The 26,835-nt window shown below is 42.6% G+C and overlaps 1 protein-coding gene across 4 annotated transcripts in view; it reads left to right on the forward strand.

The window, feature by feature from the left end:
* Window positions 1-26,835, forward strand: part of LOC109890760 (receptor-type tyrosine-protein phosphatase T-like) — a 484,190-nt gene that overhangs the window by 152,010 nt on the left and 305,345 nt on the right. For 3 of the 4 annotated variants that reach the window (XM_031824659.1, XM_031824662.1, XM_031824661.1), the window contains exon 1: window positions 15,787-15,961. In XM_031824659.1, coding sequence (XP_031680519.1) covers window positions 15,814-15,961 — 148 coding nt within the window. In that variant the 5' untranslated portion in view covers window positions 15,787-15,813. Of the gene's footprint in view, window positions 1-14,043; window positions 14,126-14,950; window positions 15,067-15,786; window positions 15,962-26,835 lie in introns of those variants that run through there. The other variant, XM_031824663.1, reaches the window with a different exon arrangement.

Here is a 26,835-nt window from a genome sequence, read left to right on the forward strand (position 1 = left end):
ATTCTCTGAAGCTGGAGACTCATACCTCCCTCACTAGCTTTAAGCACCAGCTGCCAGAGCAGCTCACAGATCACTCCACCTGTAAATAGCCCATCTGTAAACAGCCCATCTATCTACCTACCTCATCCCCATACAGTATTTATTTATTTATCTTGCTCCTTTGCACCCCAGTATCGCTCCTTTGCACCCCAGTATCTCTACTTGCACATTCATCTTCTGCACATCTACCATTCCAGTGTTTAAATTGCTATATTGTTACTATATACTGTATATTGCTATATATATTGCTTCGCCACCATGGCCTTTTTATTGCCTTAACTCCCTTATCTTACCTCATTTGCGCTCACTGTACATAGACTTTTTGTTTTCTTTTGTTCTACTGCATTATTGACTGTATGTTTTGTTTATTCCATGTGTAACTCTGTGTTGTTCTATGTGTCGAATTGCTATGCTTTATCTTGGCCAGGTCGCAGCTGCAAATGAGAACTGAACTAACTGTTCTCAACTAGCCTACCTGGTTAAATAATGGTAAAATAAAACAATTAAATTAAAATAAATATATGCATAGTCACTTTAACCATATCTACATGTACATACTACCTCAATCAGCCTGACTAACCGGTGTCTGTATCTAGCCTTGCTACTGTATATAGCCTCGCTACTGTTTTTCACTGTCTTCTTACGGTTGTTTTTCTTTCCTTACTTTCCTATTGTTCACCTAATACCTTTTTTGCACTATTGGTTAGAGCCTGTAAGTAAGCATTTCACTGTTGTATTCGTGACAAATTAAATTAGATTTGATTTATTCAAGTTGGATAGTGTTTGAATGCCGACAGCAGTCACACCATTGGAAAACACAGCTTGGACTGTAACCTACAAAAGTCTATTCGTGCTCTTTTCCCACGATCCATCAAACCCATTTGGTGCGTCATCATAGTGGTCTCTGACTTGCGCCTTTTTCAATGCTGATTTGAATGTCATTGAGAAAACAGAGAAGTGTCCAAGATTTTTTCCGCAAACATTCTTTCTGAATTTAAAAGTAATCATCTAGTTTTTAAAAAGTATTTGTAATCTGATTACAATATTTTTGCAGGTAACATAACATATTACAATCACCATTTTTTTGTAATCCCTTACATGTATCATTACATGTAATCCGTTACTCCCGTTACGCCCCAACCCTGATTATGTCATGTTTAATGTGGAACCCAGTAAGTGTAGGTCATGCTTTTGTAGCGGCTAATGGGGATCCTAATAAATACCAAATACAACTGGTGAGAGGAATGGCCGAGAGAGAAGGGTAAAGTAGCCTAGATGCAACAATACAAAATATGCATGTGTGACATACAGTTGAAGTCATAAGTTTACATAGACTTAGGTTGGAGTCATTCAAACTCGTTTTTCAACCACTTCACAAATTTCTTGTTAACAAGCGATAGTTTTGGCAAGTCGGTTAGGACATCTACTTTGTGCATGACACTAGTAATTTTTCCAACAATTGTTTACAGACAGATTATTTCACTGTATCACATTTCCAGTGGGTCAGACGTTTACATACACTAAGTTGACTGCGCCTTTAAACAGCTTGGAAAATTACAGAACATGATGTCATGGCTTTAGAAGCTTCTGATGGGCTAATTGACATAATTTGAGTCAATTGGTACCTGTGGATGTATTTCAAGGCCTACCTTCAAACTCAGTGCCTCTTTGCTTGACATCATGGGAAAATCAAAAGAAATCTTCCAAGACCTCAGAAAAAAGTCTTGTTCATCCTTAGGAGCAATTTCCAAATGCCTGAAGGTATCATGTTCATCTGTACAAACAATAGTACGTAAATATAAACACCATGGGACCACCAAACCGTCATACCACTCAGGAAGGAGACGCATTCTGTCTCCTAGAGGTGAACGTAATATGGTGAGAAAAGTGTGAAGCAGCTGGAGGAAACAGGTACAAAAGTATCTATATCCACAGTAAAACAAGTCCTATATTGACATAACCTGAAAGGCCGCTCAGCAAGGAAGAAGCCACTGCTCCAAAACTGCCATAAGACTACAGTTTGCAACTGCACATGGGGACAAAGATTGTACTTTTTGGAGAAATGTCCTCCGGTCTGATGGAACAAAAATAGAACTGTTTTGCCATAATGACCATCGTTATGTTTGGAGGAAAAAGGGGGAGGCTTGTAAGCCGAAGAACACCATCCCAACCGTGAAGCACGGGGGAGGCAGCATCATGTTGTGGGGATGCTTTGCTGCAGGAGGGACTGGTGCACTTCACAAAATAGATGGCAACATGAGGAGGACAATTATGCGGATATATTGAAGCAACATCTCAAGACATCAGTCAGGAAGTTAAAGCTTGGTCGCAAATGGGTCTGTGACCCCAAGCATACTTCCAAAGTGGGGCAAAATGGCTTAAGGACAACAAAGTCAGGGTGTTGGAGAGGCCATCACAATGCCCTGACCTCAATCCAATGGAACATTTGTGGGCAGATCTGAAAAAGCGTGTGCAAGCAAGGAGTGGCAATATTTCATGAATAAAGTGGCAATATTTCCAGAATAAACTCAAAAATAGGTATTTCGTGAATAAAGTCAACATTTTGAGAATAAAGTCGACATATTGAAATAAAGTTGCAGCTATATTTCAGCATTAATGTAGGGGATTTGGCTATTAATGTAGTCTCCTTGGCTCCTTCACCTTTATTTAACCAGGTAGGCTAGTTGAGAACAAGTTCTCATTTGCAACTGCCACCTGGCCAAGATAAAGCATAGAAATTCGACACATACAACAACACAGAGTTACACATGGAATAAACAAAACACAGTCAATAATACAGTGGAAAAATAAAACAAAAAGTATATATACAGTGAGTGCAAATTAGGTAAGATAAGGGGGTTAAGGCAATAAATCAAAACATTAAAAACATTAGTAAACATTAAATTAAGTGGCATTGTTTAAAGTGGCTCATACATTTTTACATCAATTCCCATCAATTTCCATTATTAAAGTGGCTGGAGTTGAGTCAGTATGTTGGCAGCAGTCACTCAATGTTAGTGGTGGCTGTTTAACAGTCTGATGGCCTTGAGATATAAGCTGTTTTTCAGTCTCTCGGTCCCTGCTTTGATGCGCCTGTACTGACCTCGCCTTCTGGATGATAGCGAGGTGAACAGGCAGTGGCTCGTGGTTGTTGTTCTTGATGATCTTTATGGCCTTCCTGTGACATCGGGTGGTGTAGGTGTCCTGGATGGCAGGTAGTTTGCGCCCGGTGATGCGTTGTGCAGACCTCACTACCCTCTGGAGAGCCTTACTGTTGTGAGCGGAGCAGTTTCCGTACCAGGCGGTGATACAGCCCGACAGGATGCTCTCGATTGTGCATCTGTAAACGTTTGTGAGTGCTTTTGGTGACAAGCCAAATTTCTTCAGCCTCCTGGGGTTGAAGAGGCTCTGCTGCGCCTTCTTCACTACGCTGTCTGTGTCGGTGGACCAATTCAGTTTGTCCATGATGTGTACACCAAGGAACTTAAAACTTACTACCCTCTCCACTACTGTCCCGTCGATGTGGATAGGGGCTGCTCCCTCTGCTGTTTCCTGAAGTCCATGATCATCTCCTTTGTTTTGTTGACGTTGAGTGTGAGGTTATTTTCCTAACACCACACTCCGAGGGCCCTCACCTCCTCCCTGTAGGCCATCTCGTCGTTGTTGGTAATCAAGCCTACCACTGTAGTGTCGTCTGCAAACTTGATGATTGAGTTGGAGGCGTGCATGGCCACGCAGTCATGGGTGAACAGGGAGTACAGGAGAGGGCTCAGAACGCACCCTTGTGGGGCCCCAGTGTTGAGGATCAGCGCCCTCTTGAAGCATGTGGGAACAGCAGACTGGGATAAGGATTGATTGAATATGTCCGTAAATACACCAGCCAGCTGGTCTGTGCATGCTCTGAGGACGCGGCTGGGGATGCCGTCTGGGCTTGCAGCCTTGCGAGGGTTAACACGTTTAAATGTTTTACTCACGTCGGCTGCAGTGAAGGAGAGTCCACAGGTTTTGGTAGCGGGCCATGTCATTGGCACTGTATTGTCCTCAAAGTGAGCAAAGAAGTTGTTTAGTCTGTCTGTGAGCAAGACATCCTGGTCCGCGACGTGGCTGGTTTTCTTTTTGTAATCCGTGATTGACTGTAGACCCTGCCAAGTACTTCTTTTGTCTGAGCCGTTCAATTGTGACTCTACCTTGTCTCTACACTGACACTTAGCTTCTGATTGCCTTGCGGAGGGAATAGCTACACTGTTAGTATTCGGTCATGTTTCCGGTCACCTTGCCCTGGTAAAAGCAGTGGTTCGCCCTTTCAGTTTCGCGCGAATGCTGCCATCCATCCACAGTTTCTGGTTTGGGAATGTCTTAATAGTTGCATCAGCAAGTGCATCAGCGATGCTAATAAACTCACTCACCGAATCAGCGTATTCGTCAATGTTGTTGTTTGACACAATGCGGAACATATCACAATGATCGAAGCAATCTTGAAGCGTGGAATCAGATTGTTCGGACCAGCGTTGAACAGACCTGAGCGCAGGAGCTTCCTGTTTTAGTCTCTGTCTATAGGCAGGGAGCAACAAAATGGAGTCGTTGTCAGCTTTTCCAAAAGGAGGGCGGGGGAGGGCATTATATGCATCGCGGAAGTTAGAAAAACAATGATCCAGGGATTTACCAGCTCTGGTAGCACAATCGATATGCTGATAAAATTTAGGGAGTCTTTTTTTCAGATTAGTCTTGTTAAAATCCCCAGCTACATTGAATGCAGTCTCAGGATATGTGGTTTCCAGTTTACATAGATATCAAATAAAGTTTGTTTGGGGCTATCGATGTGTCTGCTTGGGGGTGAATTTATGCGGCTGTGATTATAATCGAAGAGAATTCTCTTGGTAGATAATGAGGTCGACATTTGATTGTGAGGAATTCTAAGTTATGTGAACAGAAGGACTGAGTTCCTAATTTTTGTTATGATCACACCACTTCTCGTTAATCATAAGGCATACGCCCCCGCCCCACTTCTTACCAGAAAGATGCTTGTTTCTGTCGGCGCGATGCGTGAAGAAACCAGCTGGCTGTACCGACTCCGATAGCGTGTCTCGAGTGAGCCATGTTTCCGCGAAGCAAAGAACGTTACAGTCTCTTATGTCTCTCTGGAATGCTACCATTGCTTGGATTTCATCAACCTTGATGTCAAGAGACTGGACATTGGCGAGTAGTATGCTCGGGAGCGGTGTGCGATGTGCCCGTCTCCGGAGCCTGACCAGAAGAACGCTTCGTCTGCCCCTTTTACGGCGACGTTGTTTTGGTTCGCCGGCTGGGATCCGATCCATTGTACTGGGTGGTGGGCAAAACAGACGATCCGCTTCGGGAATGTCGTATTCAGACTATAGGAATACATTCTTCTAACGGCCATGGTGCATTATTAGCACAATCAAAAACTTTCTTGCCACTTTCACTGATTGCTAAAAGAACTGGGGCTGGAGTCCCAGGGCTGGAGTCCCTGTGCTGGAGTCCCTGGAGAACTGGAGTCCCAGGGCTGGAGTCCCAGGGCTGAAGTCCCTGGAGAACTGGAGTCCCAGGGCTGGAGTCCCTGGAGAACTGGAGTCCCAGGGCTGGAGTCCCTGGAGAACTGGAGTCCCAGGGCTGGAGTCCCTGGGCTGGAGTCCCAGGGCTGGAGTCCCTGGGCTGGAGTCCTTGGAGAACTGGAGTCGCTGGAGAACTGGAGTCCCTGACAGTGTGCCCTCTAAATTCGCTACACAATCTTCTGCTGCGTAGCCTAGGCGAACACCTTGCAAAACACCTGTGCAAACAATCTGTACATACTGGAAACTATTAACGACCTTATCCATGGTGTTTTACTAACAGTAGTATTTCCCCCTTATGGTATGTAGCCTTCTAACCACTATAGGCTAGTTGACTGTGTGAGCACACCCAATAAAACATTATCTTGGGATCCTGGTGAAGATGGAAGAGGTATGCGTGTGTATGCGTCCCATGTCAAGCTGCGCTCCAAATACGCTACATCACTGCTATTTTGCAGCCCATTATAAACCTATAGCGGCCAACTAGATTAAGTGCCCTAACCTGTAGGCTAATCGTACATTACAGTAGGCAAGGGAAAGTCAATTATAGACCACGCCGATGGCTGCTGGAGAAATAAACAACGAAGCAGGGGTTTAAAGCAAACATGTCTGTGGGATGAAGGCAACTTAAGGAACACTCTTGAATGCACAAAGCAGCTAATCTGAGGTGATGTTTGAATATATTCATGGGTGGATTCTCCCTTTCTTGAAATAATCATTGGTCTAAATATAGACCTATTAGATATATGATGATAGGCTATATAGGCTCTAAAGAAATAATCACTGATGTGACTTGGTTGGTAGCCCAGCGTAATATCTCCTTTCACTATCCATCTATCGGTGATGTCTTCTAGGATGGGAGGAATAAAGGATGCATAGGTTATCCCAAAACAAGGGGATCGTCTCCATTGTATGCTATTTTGTCTCAGCTACACTGTATGTAAAAAAGTATGTTGACAACTTCAAATGAGTGGATTTGGCTATTTCAGCCACACCTGTTGCTGACAGGTGTATAAAATCAAGCACACAGCCATGAAATCTCCATAGACAAACATTGTCGGTAGAATGTCCTTATTGAAGAGCTCAGTGACTTTCAACATGGCACCTTCATAGGATGCCACCTTTAAAACAAGTCAGTTTGTCAAATTCTGTAATTGCAGTTATTGTGAAGTGGAAACATCTAGGAGCAACAACGGGTCAGCCGCGAAGTGGTGCGCCACACAAGCTGACAGAATGGGACCGCCGAGTGCTAAAATGCTTATAAATCATCTGTCCTTGGTTGCAAGACTCACTACAGTGTTTCGCCACACAAGCTCACAGAATGGGATCGCCGAGTGCTGAAGCATGTACCACGTAAAAAGTTGCCTGTCCTTGGTTGCAAGACTCACTACAAAGTTTCAAGCTGCCTCTGAAAGCAACCCAAGAACTGTTCGTTGGGAGCTCCATGAAATGGGTTTCCATGGCCGAGCAGCCATACACAAGCCTAAGATCACCATGCACAATGCAAAACGTTGGCTGGAGTGGTGTCCAGTCTGCTGTCCCCACTTGCTTCAAGATGTCCACCATTGTTCCTGTACCCAAGAAAGCAAAGGTAACTGAACTAATTGACTTTCGCTCCATAGCACTACACACTGCCCTATCCCATCTGGACAAGACGAATACCTATGTAAGAATGCTGTTCATTGACTATAGCTCAGACTTTAAAAACATAGTACCCTCCAAGCTCATCATAAAGCTCGGGGCTCTGGGTCTGAACCCCAACCTGTGCAACTGGGTCCTGGACTTCCTGACGGGCTGCCCCAGGTGGTGAAGGTAGGAAACAACACCTCCACTACCTGATTCTCAACAAAGGGGCCCCACATGGGTACATGCTCAGCCTCCTCCTGTACTCACTGTACACCCATGACTGCGTGGCCACACATGTCTCCTACTCAATTATCAAGTTTGTTGAAGACACAACAGTAGTAGGCCTGATTGTCAACAATGACTAGACAGCCTACAGGGAGGAGGTGAGGGCCCTGGTGGAGTGGTCCCAGGAAAATAACCTCTCCCTGAACATCAACAAAACGAAGTAGCCGATTGTGGACTTCAGGAGACAGCAGAGGGAGCACACCACTATCCACATCGACGGGACCACAGTGGAGCGGGTGAAAAGCTTCAAGTTCCTCGGTGTAAACAACACTGACAATCTGAAATGGTCCACCCACACAGACAGTGTTGCGAAGAAGGCGCAACAGTGCCTCTTCAACCTCAGGCTGAAGAAATTCGGCTTGGCCCTTAAGACCGTCCCACTTTTGCATCCTGTGTGGCTGCATCACCGGGAGCACACTAATCAAATCAAATCAAATGTATTTATATAGCCCTTTGTACATCAGCTGATATCTCAAAGTGCTGTACAGAAACCCAGCCTAAAACCCCAAACAGCAAGCAATGCAGGTGTAGAAGCACAGTGGCAAGGAAAAACTGTTCAAATATTCATAAATGACCAGCGTGGTAAAATAATAATAATGAACAGGTGAACAGGTCAGGATTCCATAGCCGCAGGCAGAACAGTTGAAACTAGAGCAGCAGCATGGCCAGGTGGACTGGGGACAGCAAGGAGTCATCATGCCAGGTAGTCCTGAGGCATGGTCCTAGGGCTCAGGTCCTCCGAGATAAAAAGAGAAAGAGCGAATTAGAGAGAGCATACTTAAATTCACACAGGACACCGGATAAGAAAGGAGAAGTACTCTAGATATAACAAACTGACCCTAGCCCCCTGACACATAAACTACTGCAGAATAAATACTGGAGGCTGAGACAGGAGGTGTCAGTATACACTGTGGCCCCATCCGATGATACCCCCGGACAGGGCCAAACAGGAAGGATTTGCACTACCTGCCCTCCAGGACACTTACAGCACCCGATGTCACAGGAAGGCCAAAAAGATCATCAAGTTCATCAACCACCCAAGCCACGGCCTGTTCACTATCATCCAGAAGGCAAGGTCACTACAGGTTCTTCAAAGCTGGGACCGAGAGACTGAAAAACATCTCAAGGCCATCAGACTGTTAAATAGCCATCAATAGCCGGCTACCACCTGGTTACTCAACCTTAGAGGCTGCTGCCCTTTGTACATAGACATGGAATCACTGGTCACCTTAATAATGTTTAAAAAATGTTTTACTCATTTCATATGTATTCAGTCGTGGCCAAAAGTTTTGAGAATGACACAAATATTAATTTTCACAAAGTTTGCTGCTTCAGGGTCTTTAGATATTTTTGTCAGGTGTTAGTATGGAATACTGAAGTATAACATTACAAGCATTTCATGAGTGTCAAAGGCTTTTATTGACAATTACATGAAAATTGATGCAAAGAGTCAATATTTGCAGTGTTGACACTTCTTTTTCAAGACCTCTGCAATCCGCCCTGGCTTGGAGTTTATCAGAATTTGTGGGTTTTTGTTTGTCCACCCGCCTCTTGAGAATTGACCACAAGTTCTCAATGGGATTAAGGTCTGGGGACCTTAATTGTTGATGATCCGATAAATGGTTGATTTAGGTGCAATCTTACTGGCAGCAATATCCTTGCCTGTGAAACCCTTTTTGTGCAAAGCAATGATGTCGGCACGTGTTTCGTTGCAGGTAACCATGGTTGACCAAGGAAGAACAATGATTCCAAGCACCACCCTCCTTTTGAAGCTTCCAGCCTGTTATTTGAACTCCATCAGCATGACAGAGTGATCTCCAGCCTTGTCCTCGTCAACACTCACACCTGTGTTAACGAGAGAATCACTGACATGATGTCAGCTGGTCCTTTTGTGGCAGGGCTGAAATGCTGAAATGTTTTTGGGGATTCAGTTCATTTGCATGGCAAAGAGGGACTTTGCAATTAATTGCAATTCATTTGATCACTCTTCATAACATTCTGGACTATATGCAAATTGTCATCATACATACTGAGGCAGCAGACTTTGTGAAAATTAATATTTGTGTAATTCTCAAAACTTTTGGCCACGACTGTATACTGTATTTTAGTAAATGTCATTCAAACATTGCTCATCCTAGTATTTTTTATATTTCTTAATTACATTATATTACTTTGATATTTGTGTATTGTTGTGTTTTACCTCTGCACTGTTTGAGCTAGTAACACTACACCCGCCGTAACGATTTGATTTGTAATGCACGTCGCTATTGGACTCTGGACTAGTGGAAATGCATTCTCTGGAGTGAACAATCACACTTCACCATCTGGCATCCCGACAGACAAATCTGGATTTGGCGGATGCCAAAAGAATGCTACCTGCCCCATGCAATGCATTCTCCACCAAACACTCTAATGTTTGGTGGAGAAGAAATAATGGTCTTGGGCTATTTTTCATGGTTTTCTAGGCCCTTAGTTCCAGTGAAGGGAAGTGTTAACGCTACAGCATACAATGACAATTCTGTGCTTCCAACTTTGTGGCAACAGTTTGGGGTCGGCCCTTTCCGGTTTCAGCATGACAATGCCCCTTTGCAGATAGCGAGGTCCATACAGAAATTGTTTGTCGAGATTGGTGTGGAAGAACTTGACTGGGCCCTGACCTCAACCCCATCGCAGTCTGACAATGCACCATGGCCGTTAGAATGGTATTGCTTTGGGGATACCGTGTGTGTGTGTGTTTGTTTGTGGGTGATGCCTGTTTGAACAAGTGTATTAGACTCCCACCCCACCCCACACACACACACACACACACACACACACACACACACACACACACACACACACACACACACACACACACACACACACACACACACACACACACACCTGTATACATACACAACCCACCTGTCTCTTCCTATGTATGTAACCAACTACACAAAATACCTCATCCGAATGTGTTTCCTCCTTCTGAAAATAATCTGTGGCACAACTTCTTCCAGGTCCTAATAGGCCTACTTATAATAATGTGGTTATCATGTGCGAAAAGAGAAAGGATTTCCTTGTTACTAAAGCCCAATTTTAAAGTATAGTTTCACCAGGTTATCTAACTGTCGGCATTTCAACAGTGGCACACACAGCAACAGGAAGCCAGGGAGTTAACCAAATCCACAACTTTAATCTTTAAGTATAACTGTAACTTTATTCTCTAAATTTTGATTTGATTCTCGAAATGTAATTGAGATCATTCTCAAAATATTCCCACTTTTTTAAAGTACAATCCATACAAGAACGGAAACTATCAAAGTACCACCACCCATCAACATTTATTTATTTATTATTTCTGTTCATTTGGTGCTAATACTCTTCTGTACAACACCCCATAATGTCAGTGAAATTGTGTTTTTAGAAATTGTAATAAATTATTAGAAAAGTAAAAGCTGAAATGTCTTGATTCAATAAGTATTCAACCCGAAAGCCTAAAAAACTTCAGGAGTAAAAATGTGCTTAACAAGTCAGACACTAAGTTGCATGGGACTAACTCAGTGTGCAATAGTGGTGTTTAACATGAGTTTAGAATGACTACCGCATCTCAGTACCACACACATACAATTATCTGTAAGGTGAAGTAATTAATTACACTTTGGATGGTGTATCAAGACACTCAGACACTACAAAGATAAAGGTGTCCTACCTAACACAGTTGATGGAGAGGATTTCATCATGAGGGCAATGGTGATTTTAAACCAGTTACGGAGTTAAATGGCTGTGATAGGAGAGAACTGAGGATGAATCAACAACATTTGAGATATGCCATAATACCAAACTAAATGAGTGAAAACAATGCATCCTGTTTGCAATAAGGTACTAAAGTAAAACTGCAAATAAAATGGCAAAGAAATTACTTTTTTGTCCTGAATACTGTGCAAAGCATTATGGTTGGAATCAAATCCAACACAACACATCACTGAGTACCACTCTTCATATTTTCAAGTATGGTGGTGGCTGCATCATGTTATGGGTATGCTTGTCATTTGCAAGGACTAAATCTGATAAAATCAAATGAATAGAACTAAGCACAGGCTAAGTCCTAAAGAAAAACCTGGTTCAGTCTGCTTTCCAACAGACACCAATACGTCTTTCAGCAGGACAATAATGGAAAACACAAATATACACTGGATTGTGGCCTAGTTACAGTTTTGACTTAAATCGTCTTGAAAATATATGGCAAGACTTGAAAATAGCTGTCTAGCAATGATCAGCAACCAACTTGACAGGGCTTGAAGAATTTAGTAAAGAATAATAGGCAAATATTGTACAATCCAGGTGTGGAAAGCTCTTAGAGACTTACCCAGAAAGGCTCACAGCTGTAATAACTGCCAAATATGATTCTAACATGTATTGATTCAGGGGGTTATCAAATAATATTAATGTTTAATTTTCCATTAATACAAAAATGCATATATACACTAGAGGTCAACAGTTTGGGGTCACTTAGAAATGTCCTTGTTTTTGAAAGAAAAGCACATTTTTGCCCGTTAAAATTACATCAAATTGATCAGAAATACAGTGTAGACCATTTTTTATGTTGTAAATGACTATTGTAGCTGGAAATGGCAGATTTTTTTTATGGAATATCTAGGCGTTATCAGCAACCATCACTCCTGTGTTCCAATGGCATGTTGTGTTAGCTAATCTAAGTTTATAATTTTAAAAGGCTAATTGATCATTCGAAAATTCAGGGGGTTATCTTATCAAATAATATTAATGTTTAATTTTCCATTAATACAAAAATGCATATATACACTAGCGGTCAAAAGTTTGGGGTCACTTAGAAATGTCCTTGTTTTTGAAAGAAAAGCAAATTTTTGCCCGTTAAAATTACATCAAATTGATCAGAAATACAGTGTAGACCATTTTTTATGTTGTAAATGACTATTGTAGCTGTAAATGGCAGATTTTTTTTATGGAATATCTAGGCGTTATCAGCAACCATCACTCCTGTGTTCCAATGGCATGTTGTGTTAGCTAATCTAAGTTTATAATTTTAAAAGGCTAATTGATCATTCGAAAATTATTTTGAAATTATGTTAGCCCAGCTGAAAATTGTTGTGCTGATTAAAGAACCAATAGAATTTGCCTTCTTTAGACCAGTTGAGTATGTGTAGCATCAACATTTGTGGGTTCGATTACAGGCTCAAAATGGCCAGAAACAAATAATTTATTCTGAAACTCGTCAGTCTGTTCTTGTTCTGAGAAATGAAGGCTATTCCATGTGAGAAATTGCCAAGAATCTGAAGATCTTGTACAACACTGTGTACTATTCCCGTCACAGAACAGCTCAAACTGGCCCTAACCAGAATAGAAAGAGAAGTGGGAGGCCCTGGTGCACAACTGAGCAAGAGGACAAGTACATTAGAGTGTCTAGTTTGAGAAACAGATGCCACACAAGTCCTCAACTGGCAGCTTCATTAAATAGTACCCGCAAAACACCAGTCTCAACGGCAACAGTGAAGAGGCGACTCCGGGATGCTGGCCTTCTAGGCAGAGTCCCTCTGTCCAGTGTCTATTGGCCTGTCAGAGATATGGCTTTTTCTTTGCAACTCTGCCTAGAAGGCCAGCATCCTGGAGTCGCCTCTTCACTGTTGACGTTGTGACTGGTGTTTAACATTCTGTATAAAATGCTTCCCATTTAGTTATTTCCAGCAAACCTAACCTATTATGAGCAAAGCAACAACCTTGGAGGCTTTTGCTATGTCTAAAACACCTGACTATACCTGTGGAAGGAGGCTCCTCTCTGCCTCTAACCCTCTCTCTTGTCCTATTTATTTATTTAACCTAGGCAAGTAAGTTAAGACACATTCGTATTTACAATGACAGCCTTGGAACAGTGGATTAACGTCCTTGTTCAGGGGCAGAACGACAGATTTTTACCTTTGTCAGCTCAGCTTGATGAGCAAGCTGTACTGGGCTGGCCTGGTTACACATCAAACATAGTTGTAGTAACGTGCTGGAAAGGACAATGTGAAAATAAAATATCAGAGTCGGGTTGGCCCTATAATGTGAAATACGTATTTGTCTCTATCTGGCCACAGAGACCTGAAGGCCTGAGTCCCTCTTCCCAGTCTGGCAGCCTTCACCGAGAGCCCTGTGTGACCCCCACATGTCCCGAGCACATGGCACTGCTCTACTGGCCAGCACATTCTGCCAGGCCCATATGTGAACAGCAGCAGCAATCCGCCTGTATTGTTTGTTAATTATTACTTGAATATATTGCTGCGGCTGTCCCAATGGAAAGAGCTGCTGTCAATGTGGCGACAAGCTTTCATTTTGAAGGGTGTGTAGTTAGAGATGGTGAATGTTGTTGACAGCATTGTGGATGCCATTCTTACAGGGTGTCCAGATGAGTTTTGCAGGGGTAACGAAAAATGCCTGTACAAATTGTGTTTCTCACTCTCTCCTCTCTCTCCTCTCTCTCCCCACTCCCATCTCTCCCCATCTCTCTTCCTCTCCACCTTTGCGGTAGGTGATATTCGAGTCTGTATCCGTACAGGGCCATCCAGGGTTCATCGCGGTGGACGAGGTCAGAGTGTTGGCCCACCCATGCCGTAAGTGACACTACCCCATGGAGCATCATCTGGTCTCACACTCCTGTCTAGCAGGCTGTGTGTGTATGTGTGTTTGGGAGTGGGGGACTCACAGACCAAGAGTAGAGGGAGGACGAGGTAGATAGCACAGAAGAAGGAACAAACTCAGGGCCTTCATCATTCAAAGCTGACAGAATGTCTATGCCTCACATCTTTGGACTCCTCCAAGGCACTCAGTGTCCTAGATGTGTTCTCTTTCTTTCTTTCTCTTTCTGTACTTAGACTTAGAGCTTTCCCTGGGAATTAGGACAGAGCACTCAGTGCTGAATTCAAATAAGATTAGGAAGTAAAGGTAAATAAATTGCAGAGTAAAGGAATCCAGTCGGCTTTTTTCTTCAATGGGGGAAATTAACGTCAAGATAAATTCTCGTATTGAAATGATCAATGAATACACTATTAGGCCTACATTTCTAGGCGCGGTGAAAATTAGATTAGGAGAGGCCGTTTCAATGCCGTTTCAATGCCATACAGGGCAGTCTCGGTTCATTTGCTTTTCAGCTGGACATTAGTGTGCACTGAGCACACCAGGGGAGAGAATTCTACGGAAGGGAAGGAAAGGTGACCTGAAATCTTAACTTTAGATTTTAGAACGAAAAGAAAAAGAAAAACTGATCTACAAAAAACTGTTTTGATGGTAATTTAATGTTGTGTGCATTTGTTTTCTTTATTCCTCACATAACTCAGCTTTCTCAATTACTCAATGCATGTCAAACAGTTGATACAGTATGTGTTTGTGCTTATGCATGCCTAGTCATTGTATTGAGTGTGTTTCCCGCCCCTTTGCAGGGAAAGCACCTCACTTCCTGCGGCTGCAGAATGTGGAGGTGAATGTGGGCCAGAACGCCACCTTCCAGTGTACCGCCGGGGGGAAGTGGTCACAACACGACCAACTGTGGCTACAGGCGAGTTGCTTCCCTTCGGTCCATTATAGATGTCATCCATCTTATCCCTCTCACCTTAAATCTGCAATCTTTAATTAGAAAAATAACAGATGGCAGCCGTGCCTGAGGGATGGGGCTGGAGAAGTAACCAATCTCAAATTCATAGATGTAGCTGTGGATGCATCCACCTTTAGTGACTAGCTTCTGTAGCTTTTTCAATCATGTAGAATACACAGGGCATTTTAGTTGATTTCTGTTGCAATGTTATGACCCCACCCTTGTGAAATGACACTTACAGCATGGTCCAGTTCCTTGCTGTACTTGCACAAACACTGTAATGGTATAAACTCTGTGGGGATATCCATACAATCTGTGCCCTGAGTATAAAGTGTTGTTTTGATATGGACGACTGCCTCTCTATCAGCCACCAATGTACTGCACTAGCATGTTTTCATCTTATAGTAATGGAATTTGCAATGGAGTAGTATCCAGGGCAGAAAAAAAGTATCAGGTACATGCTAGAATAAATTACTTTTGGGAGGTTGTTATAGTCGAGTTGATATCGTAAGGAAAAAGTGCTGTGAAAAAGTTGCAGTTTTTGACAGACATTAACCATACTGCTGGTTTCTTTGGTTAACAGATTTGAATGTCCATATGTGGAGTTTGTCCTTTTTTACCATACCGACATGATAATGTGACTAATGTGTTAGTAAGAAAGTGTCTGTCTCTCTCTCTCTACAGCAGTGGAATGGTAAAGACACAGCCCTCATGGTGACGCGGGTGGTGAACCACCGGCGTTTCTCGGCCACCGTCAGCGTCGGGGACACGTCTCAGAGAAGCACCAGCCGCTATCGCTGTGTCATCCGCTCCGATGGTGGCTCCGGGGTCTCCAACTACGCAGAGCTTATCGTCAAAGGTACGGCTAACGTACTAACGGCTTACCTGCTAAAAGCGAGCAGGTAAAGGCTAACGGCTAGACTACCGGCTAGGCTAACGCTAGGCTACCCAAATACCAGGCTATTACCAGTCAGTCAGAACTCCGCTGGGTTCCTCCACAGTCATCTGAGCAGCAAACCCCTCATTATTTCAGCCACCATCAGCAGTGTGCATTCCATTCCACTATTTCCCCCTTCACCCATTTATTAATGCATACTAACTTCGCCTTGAACAGAAGTAAAGAGAACATTTTGGTTAAGGGAGTGGAAAACAAGGGTTGCTTCACAGATAGCGTAGACTGCTGGGTAGTCAAATCAAATCAAAATCAAATCAAATGTATTTATATAGCCCTTCGTACATCAGCTGATATCTCAAAGTGCTGTACAGAAACCCAGCCTAAAACCCCAAACAGCAAGCAATGCAGGTGTAGAAGCATGGTGGCTAGGAAAAACTCCCTAGAAAGGCCAATACCTAGGAAGAAACCTAGAGAGGAACCAGGCTATGTGGGGTGGCCAGTCCTCTTCTGGCTGTGCCGGGTGGAGATTATAACAGAACATGGCCAAGATGTTCAAATGTTCATAAATGACCAGCATGGTCCAATAATAATAAGGCAGAACAGTTGAAACTGGAGCAGCAGCACGGCCAGGTGGACTGGGGACAGCAAGGAGTCATCATGTCAGGTAGTCCTGAGGCATGGTCCTAGGGCTCAGGTTCTCCGAGAGAGAGAAAGAAAGAGAGAAAGAGAGAATTAGAGAGAGCACACTTAAATTCAAACAGGACACCGAATAGGACAGGAGAAGTACTCCAGATATAACAAACTGTCCCTAGCCCCCCGACACATAAACTACTGCAGCATAAATACTGGAGGCTGAGACAGGAGGGGTCAGGAGACACTGTGGCCCCATCCGAGGACACCCCCGGACATGGCCAAACAGGAAGGATATAACCCCACCCACTTTGCCAAAGCACAGCCCCCACACCACTAGAGGGATATCTTCAACCACCAACTTACCATCCTGAGACAAGGCCGAGTATAGCCCACGGCACAACCCAAGGGGGTCGCCAACCCAGTCATTGGGTATTGTAGGATGGGCGGGTGGGCACACTCTCCGCTTTCTTCTGAGAAAGAGTGGATTAATTGACAGTGCACTGTAAATAATCTGAAATAGCCTATATATTTGTTCTATCATTTCTCCCCTGAGAAAGGAGCACTTCTTGATATATGGCTCAGAAAAACATCCTTCCCCCTCCTCTCTCGCTCTTTTCCTCCCTCCCTCCTCCCATCCTGTCCAGATTCAGCCAGCCATTGTTCCTACCCCTGGTGGTTTGCCTAGCCAAACAAACCTTTAATGCTGATATTTAACCGCTAATCTGGTACTTTGATTCCCGCTCAATGCCTATATGTGTGGGGAACAAGGGCAAGTTGGCCCTGCTTAGCAGAAGCTGGCACTAAATCACACCTGTGATGCACATGGAAGCAAGAGTAGACTGCCTAACCTTGAGTTGTTTGTGCACCTGGTTTCTTGGCTCAGACCTGTGGGCCTATAACCAGGAGCCTTTGTAGTGCATCAGGCCTGGATCGGTGCACCTCAGCTAGACTGGAGCCTATTAAAATCCAGGCCTTGTGTCCACTGGTCTCATCCTTGGTGTTTGATTAGCATCCTTGGTGTTTGAGAGTTGATTTTCTCAGAGTTTCCCAAATTTGGTCCTGGGTTAAAAGGTCTGTGGAATGGCGTGAACAATGTATTACTCAGCCTCATCATACATACAGTACATTGACTAATTTACTTGTGGAACAGCACACTCAGTGCAACCTAGGAAGAAACCTAGAGAGGAACCAGGCTCTGACGGGTGGCCAGTCTTCTTCTGGCTGTGCTGGGTGGAGATTATAATAATACTTGGCCATTAAGGCCAGATTGTTCTTCAAGATGTGCAAAAGTTCATAGATGACCAGCAGGGTCAAATAATAATATTGTTAAGTTTTCCTTGTTTCTATTGGTACAGCAAATGGAAGTGGTTAATTGACACAGGTGTTTCCGTTCAGTAATTGTGTCACCTACCATCTTAAAGTACACTACCGGTCAAACATTTTAGAACACTTACTCGTTCAAAGGTTTTTCTTTATTTTTACTGTTTTCTCCTTGTAGAATAATATTGAAAACATCAAAACTACGAAATAACACATAGGGAATCATGTTGTAAGCAAAGAAGTGTGAAACAAATCAATATATATATATTAGATTCTTCAAAGTAGACACCCTTTGCCTTGTTGACAACTTTGCACACTCTTGGCAACCAGCTTCATACGAAATGCTTTTCCAGCAGTCTTGAAGGAGTATATGCCACATATGCTGAGCACTTGCTGGCTGCTTATCCTTCACTCTGCGGTCCAACTCATCCCAAACCATCTCAATTGTGTTGAGGTCAGGTGATGGTGGAGGCCAGGTCATCTGATGCAGCACTCCATAACTCTCCTTGGTAAAATAGCCCTTACACAGCCAGGAGGTGTGTTGGGTCATTGTCCTGTTGAAAAACAAATGATAGTTCTACTAAGCGCAAACCAGATGGGATGGTGTATCGCTGCAGAATGCTGTGGTAACTATGCTGGTTAAGGGTGCCTTGAATTGTAAATAAATCACAGACAGTGTCACCAGCGAAGCACCCTCACACCATAACACCTCCTCCTCCATACTTTACGGTGGGAAATACACATGTTGAGATCATCCGTTCACCCACAACGCATCTTACACAGACACGGCGGTTGGAACCAAATATCTCCAATTTGGACTCCTGACCAAAGGACAAATTTCCACTGGTCTAATGTCCATTGCTCATGGTTCTTAGCCCTAGCAAGCCCTTTCTTCTTATTGGTGTCCTTTTAGTAGTGGTTTCTGTGCAGCAATTCAGCCATGAAGGCATGTATCACACAGACTCCTCTGAACAGTTGATGTTGAGATTTATCTGATTTTATCTGATGCCTATGGTATTCCTGAAGACAGTGCCATCAGTCCTATTTTGTTCAATATTACGATTGATGTGTCTTCGAATGTAGTAAGGGTATTGGGGCTTCCCTATGCTGATGATGGAAGAGGGGAAGGAATGTCTCTCATGTGACCAAATCTATTCAACAAGCTATAGTGGATGTTGAAAGATCAAATCAAAGTAACACAATAAAATTACATATCAATAACAAGGCTATATGCAGGGGGTACCGGTATCGAGTCAATGTACAGGTTAGTCGAGGTAGTTTGTACATGTAGGTTGGGGTAAAGTGACTATGCATATACTGTAGATAATAAACAGCGAGTAGCAGCAGTGTAAAAACAAAGGTCAATGTAAATGGTCCAGTGGCCATTTGATTAATTGTTCAGCAGTCTTATAGCTTGGGGGTAGAAGCTGTTTAAGGCGCTGAATAATTTTGCACGCCCAATTTTTCAGTTTTTGATTTGTTAAAAAAGTTTGAAATATCCAATAACTGTCGTTCCACTTCATGATTGTGTCCCACTTGTTGTTGATTCTTCACAAAAAAATACAGTTTTATATCTTTATGTTTGAAGCCTGAAATGTGGCAAAAGGTCGCAAAGTTCAAGGGGGCCGAATACTTTCGCAAGGCACTGTATGTGCTATGTCCACATGTACAGTGTCTTGCAGAAAGTATTCACACCCCTTAACTTTAAATGTATTAAATTGGGATTTTGTATCACTGGCCATAATGTCAATGTGGAATTATGTTTTTAGAAATGAATTAAAATGAAAAGCTGAAATGTCAGTAAGTATTTAACCTCTTTGTAATGACAAGCCTAAATAAGTTCAGGAGTAACAATTTGCTGATCAAGTTACATAATAAGTTGCATGGACTCACTCTGGGTGCAATAATAGTGTTTAACATGATTTTTTGAATGACTACCTCATCTCTGTACCCCACATGAGCAGTGTGCAGTGGATTTCAAACACAGATTCAATATCAAAGACCAGGGAGGTTTACAATGCCTCACAAAGAAGGGCACCTATTGGTAGTTGGGTAAAAATAAAAGCAGATATTAAATATCCCTTTGAGCATGGTGAAGTTATTAATGACACGTTGGATGGTGTATCAATACAGCCAGTCACTACAAAGATACAGGCTTTCTTCCTAACTCAGTTGCCGTAGAGGAAGGAAAACATTCAGGGATTTCACCATGAAGGCCAATGGTGACTTTAAAACAGTGACAGAGTGTAACGACTGTGATAGGTGAAAACTGAGGATAGATTAACAACATTGTAGTTACCCCACAATACTAACCTACCGTAATTGCTGGACTATTAAGTGCACCTGAATATAAACCGCACCCACTGAATTATTAAAAAAATAAGTATTTTGTACATAAATAAGCCGCACATGTCTATAAGCCGCAGGTGCCTACCGGTACATTGGAACAAATGAACTTTACACAGCCTTTAAACGAAACACGGCTTGTAACAAAAATAAATAGGCTTTAACGAAACACGGCTTGTAACAAAAATTAAAACAGTAGCCTACCAAGAAAGTCATTGGTCACGATCTTCCTCCTCCTGTGCACGGAAACCACTGAAGTCATCTCCTTCGGTGTCGGAGTTGAATAGCCTCAGAATTGCTTCATCCGATGTTGGATCGTTTTCATTGTCGCTCTCGTCACTTTCATCCGGAGGCAAATACCCCGCTGAGCTCATGCTGCCCCTTCAACATGCAGCAGTCCAGCCTTTCGAAACCCTTTGAGGATAGTGGATTTTTTGACAATGCTCCACGCTGTCACGACCCACTGGCAGACTTGACCATAAGATGCTCTTCGCCTGCGGCCCGTTTTAGTGAAGGATTTCTCCCCACTTGTCATCCAAGCCTCCCACTGAACAAGGAGTGCCACCTTAAATGCACGATTTACACTGATGTCGAGTGGCTGCAAATACTTTGGGCCATCTGCTTTTCTTCCCTCTGAAAGCTTTTGTTGTCTTTCTGCACTGAGTCAGTTCCTCACGCTGCTGTTTCCAACGTCTTATCATCGACTCATTAAGGCCAAGCTCCCATGCAGCAGCTCTATTTTCTTTTCCAACAGCCAGATTTATCGCCTTCAACTTGAAAGCTGCATCATATGCATTTCTCCGTGTCTTTGCCATGATGAGGGTGACAAAATGACTACCGTAATCAGAATGATGGGAAGTTTAAGTGCACTCGATTTACGTCACACTATGTGACGGTGCTCAGTTTTTTGGCGGCATGAATCTTGTGAAAGTGGGAAAAATCCATAAATTAGCCACGTCATTGTATAAACCGCGAGGTTCAAAGTGTGGGAATAAAGTAGCGGTTTATAGTCCGGAAATTACGGTAAATGACAGAGTGAAAAGAAGGAAGCCCATACAGAGTAAAATTATTCAAGAACATGCATCCTATTTGCAAGAAGGTACTAAAGTAAAACTGCAAAAAATGTGGCAAAGAAATGTACTTTATGTCCTGTATACAAAGTGCTTTGTTTGGGGCAAATCCATCACATCACTAAGTACCACCATCATATTTTCAAGCATGGTGGTGGCTGCATCATGTTATGGTTATGCTTGTCATCAGCAAGAACTAGGGAGTTTTTAAGGTTAAAAATAAATGGAATAGAGCTAAGCACAGGCAAAATCCTATGGGAAAACCTGGTTCAGTCTGGTTTCCAACAGACACTGGGAGATGAATGTACCTTTCAGCAGGACACTAGCCTAAAACACCAGGCCAAATATACACTGGAGTTGCTTACCAAGACAACATGAAATGTTCCTGAGTGGCCTAGTTACAGTTTTGACTTAAATCGGCTTGAACATCTATGGCAAGATTAGAAAATGGCTGTCTAGCAACAACCAACTTAAATCATGTGCAATAATAATGTGCAAATATTGTACAATCCAGGTGTGCAAAGCTCATAGAGGCATACACAGAAAGACTCACAGCTGTACATGCACTGCCCCAGTGGTGTGAATACTTATCTAAATTAGATATTTTTTTATGTTCAATAAATTAGCAAATATCTCTAAAAACATGTTTTAACTTTGTCATTATTGTGTGTAGATGGGGTGAAAATGTGAAAGTCAAGGGGTATGAATACTTTCTGAAGGCACTGTAGCTACACCTGTAGGCATTTTATTTTGGGATTTCTCCCCCAGGAAAGATCTAACAGCAGACATACGGAGAGAAACAAAACTAGACCGTTATAGAATATTGTGTTGACAGCTAAGCTCGCATTCAACTCACAGTTGTTGACATTGTTTCAGCGGTAACATGTCTTTACATGAGCTGATTAAACTTAGTTGCAAGCTTCTTTCGTAGCACGGTGTTGTAGAACGAGTGTCTCATGAAACACATTCCAGACACGGGTACATCTTGCTATCTTGGCATAACTGTGAAGTAACAGCAAAATTTCAGCTGGCTAGATAGGCTAGCCAGCTGCAGCTCTTGCCAAGCTAAGCTAGCTAGCTGCTGTCAGGTTGGTTAAACACAAGGTCAACACAGGCTTTAGCCAACACCTGTAAATGAATTAGCAAATCAAGTCCTCCACTTTAAAATGTCTCTCCATAGCAAAGCTAGCTTATGGAGTGAACAGTATTCTGTACCAGTACCCTCTGTACTCTGTACCGGTACCCCCTGTATATAGACTCGTTACTGTTATTTTATTGTTTCTCTTTAATTGCCTTTTCTTTTTTCTATTTTTCCTTTTTTATATATATATATATTTTTTTCATACTTCAGTTTATTTAGTAAATACTTTCTTAACACTTATTTTTCTTCAAACTGCATTGTTGGTTAAGGGCTTGTAAAGTAAGCATTTCTCTGTAAGGTCTACCAGTTTTATTCGGAACGTGACAAATTACAATTTTATTTGTCTTATTCATAATAACGGTTACATGGAGAAAATCTCTGAAATAAAAATAGATGTGCCTCCCTTCAGAGAAATATATTTGACCTAAACCCCCCATTAATGCACTTCTTTTTAGAAATGGTTCTTCATCCTGTAAGCATTAGCTGTCAACAAAATCAGTTTTATAGTGCACAGGGCTGCGGGCCAGAAGGTTGTGGGTTCGCAGACCACCGTGGACAACAGTAGGGGTGGAAAAATCTGCTTTATACAAAAAGCATTGCATGAATCTATCATGGTGTTTGCAAGTCCGAGAAAAATGTGCCTTTTATAAACACTTCATGCAATTCTACGTCATTTTTTACATATAAGCACAATCTTTTATAATACCACACAAATTACAGGCTAAGAATGGACAGCTCACTGGTCACCATAGCAACCCCCACCCATAGCACAGGCTCCAGCAGGTATAGTTTGGTCATCCCCAAAGCCAACAACTCCTTTGGCCGCCTTTCCAGTTCTCTGCTGCCAATGACTGGACTGAATTTCAAAAATCACTGAAGTTGGAGACTGTATTTCCCTCACTAACTTTAGCATCGCTGCAGCTGTACACAGCCCATCTGGAAATAGCCCATCTAACCAACTACCTACCTCATCCCTGTTTTTGTTTTTCTGCTTTTTTGCACACCAGTATTTCTACTTGCACATCCTCATCTGCACATCTATCACTCCAGTGTCAATTGCTCAATTGTAATTACTTCGCCACTATAGGCCTATTTATTGCCTTACCTCCTTACTTCATTTGCACACACTGTATATATATTTTTCTATCGTTATTGACTGTATGTTTGTTTATCCCATGTGCAACTCTGTGTTGTTGTTTTTGTCCCACCGCTTTGCTTGATCTTGGCCAGGTCGCAGTTGTAAATAAGTACTTGTTCTCAACTGGCCTACCTGGTTAGATATAGGTGAACATTTAAAAAATAAAAAATAAAATAAAATGAGGGAATATTGAATTCACTCAGAAGTCTTTTTGACTCTGTCGTCTGTAAAATGATAAAGGTAGATGGTGAAAGTCAAACTGGGCTCAGTGTTCGGGGTGGTGTTGGCTGTTTTATTGGATGTTGAGCTGAGAACAGGAGCTATCGGCATCATCTGTCTCTCCCCAGCATGCACTCCTCCTCCTATAGTCACATTTGTGTGTGTGTGAGTGTGTGTGTGTGCTTGCACGCGTGCATGTGTTCGGGTGCGTGCCAGGGAGTGGGTGTTTCTGTGCTGTCTGTGCTGGCAGCTCAGGTGTTCAATGAAACTGGCATCAGCCAAGGGAATTCTAGGGTGCCAACGCAGCGCTGATGTACAACAAGAGAGACCTGTGTGTGTCCAAAAAGTGATGTAGGAGGGGCTGCCACACAATATGCCTCATCGCTTAATGTGCTAAGTGGAACATGGATTAATTAATATATTGTGCAGCCAGTTGAGACGACAGGAAATCTGGACCTGTTATGATATTGCAAAGCTTTAACGTGTCCTGATTTTAATGATAACATGACAATCATGACACTGTGCTATGAGTCATAGGGTTGGGGCAGTTTGCAGTTTAAGTTAAACTGTTCATACTGTATGTTATTCTGAATTTCTGAGGTGATGAGACAATAATTTTACAGCATAGATACATTGATTATACAGCATTATAGTGAACATATTAGTACCTACATTATATGTATATACAGTTGATGTCGGAAGTTTACATGCACTTTAGCCAAATGCATTTACACTCAGTTTTTCACAATTCCTGACATTTAATCCTAGTAAAAATGACCTGTTTTAGGTCAGTTAGGATCACTACTTTATTTTAAGAATGTGAAATGTCAGAATAATAGCCGAGATAATTATTTGTTTCAGCTTTTGTTTCTTTCATCACATTCCCAGTGGGTCAGAAGTTTACATACACTCAGTTAGTATTTGGTAGCATTGCCTGTAAATTGTTTCGGGTAGCCGTCTACAAGCTTCACACAATAAATTGTGTGAATTTTTGCCCATTCCTACTGACAGAGCTGGTGTAACTGAGTCAGGTTTGTAGGCCTCCTTGATCACACACGCTTTTTCAGTTCTGGCCACACATTTTCTTTACTATTGAAGTCAGGTCTTTGTGATGGCCACTCCAATACCTTTACTTTGTTGTCCTTAAGCCATTTTCTTCCACAACTTTAGAAGTATGCTTGGTATCATTGTCCATTCGGAAGACCCATTTGCAAGCAAGCTTTATCTTCCTGACTGATGTCTTGAGATATTGCTTCAATATATCCACAGAATTGTCCTCCCTCATGATGCCATCTATTTTGTGAAGTGCACCAGTCACTCCTGCAGAAAAACACTCCCACAACATGATGCTGCCACCCCCTTGCTTCATGGTTGGGATGGTGTTGTTCGGCTTGCAGGCCTCCCCCTTTTTCATCAATAAATAACAATGGTCATTATGGCCGAACAGTTCTATTTTTGTTTCATCAGACCAGAGGACATTTCTCCAAAAAGTACGATCTTTTGTCCCCATGTGCAGTTGCAAACCGTAGTCTGGCTTTTTGACGGCGGTTTTGGAGCAGTGGTTTCAACCTTGCAGAGCGGCCTGATGAAAGAAACAAAAATTGAAATAAATCATTCTCTCTACTATTATTCTGACATTTCACATTCTTAATATAAAGTGGTGTTCCTAACTGAGCTAAGACAGGGATTTTTTACTAGGATTAACTGTCAGGAATTGTGAAAAACTGAGTTCAAACGTATTTGGCTAAAGTGTATGTAAACTTTCAACTTCAACTGTATGTATATATACAGTGGGGCAAAAAAGTATTTAGTCAGCCACCAATTGTGCAAGCTCTCCCACCTAAAAAGATTAAAAAGGCCTGCAATTTTCATCATAGGTACACTTCAACTATGACAGACAAAATGAGAAAAAAAATCCAGAAAATCACATTTTAGGATTTTTAATGAATTTATTTGCAAATTATGGTGGAAAATAAGTATTTGGTCACCTACAAACAAGCAAGATTTCTGGCTCTCACAGACCTGTAACTTCTTATTTAAGAGGCTCCTCTGTCCTCCACTTGTTACCTGTATTAATGGCACCTGTTTGAACTTGTTATCAGTATAAAAGACATCTGTCCACAACCTCAAACAGTCACACTCCAAACTACACTATGGCCAAGAACAAAGAGCTGTCAAAGGACACCAGAAACAACATTGCAGACCTGCACCAGCCTGGGAAGACTGAATCTGCAATAGGTAAGCAGCTTGGTTTGAAGAAATCAACTGTGGGAGCAATTATTAGGAAGTGGAAGACATACAAGACCACTGATAATCTCCCTCGATCTGGGGCTTCACGCAAGATCTCACCCCGTGGGGTCAAAATTATCACAAGAACGGTGAGCAAAAATCCCAGAACCACACGGGGGACCTAGTGAATGACCTGCAGAGAGCTGGGACCAAAGTAACAAAGCCTACCATCAGTAACACACTACGCCGCCAGGGACTCAAATCCTGCAGTGCCAGACGTGTCCCCCTGCTTAAGCCAGTACATGTCCAGGCCCGTCTGAAGTTTGCTAGAGAGCATTTGGATGATCCAGAAGAAGATTGGGAGAATGTCATATGGTCAGATGAAACCAAAATATAACTTTTTGGTAAAAACTCAACTCGTCGATTTTGGAGGACAAAGAATGCTGAGTTGCATCCAAAGAACACCATACCTACTGTGAAGCATGGGGTTGGAAACATCATGCTTTGGGGCTGTTTTTCTGCAAAGGGACCAGGATGACTGATCCGTGTAAAGGAAAGAATGAATGGGGCCATGTATCGTGAGATTTTGAGTGAAAACCTCCTTCCATCAGCAAGGGCATTGAAGATGAAACGTGGCTGTGTCTTTCAGCATGACAATGATCCCGCCCGGGCAACGAAGGAGTGGCTTCGTAAGAAGCATTTCAAGGTCCTGGAGTGGCCTAGCCAGTCTCCAGATCTCAAC

The sequence above is a fragment of the Oncorhynchus kisutch genome, linkage group LG5, assembly GCF_002021735.2.
Source record: "Oncorhynchus kisutch isolate 150728-3 linkage group LG5, Okis_V2, whole genome shotgun sequence".
Classification (NCBI taxonomy): domain Eukaryota; kingdom Metazoa; phylum Chordata; class Actinopteri; order Salmoniformes; family Salmonidae; genus Oncorhynchus; species Oncorhynchus kisutch.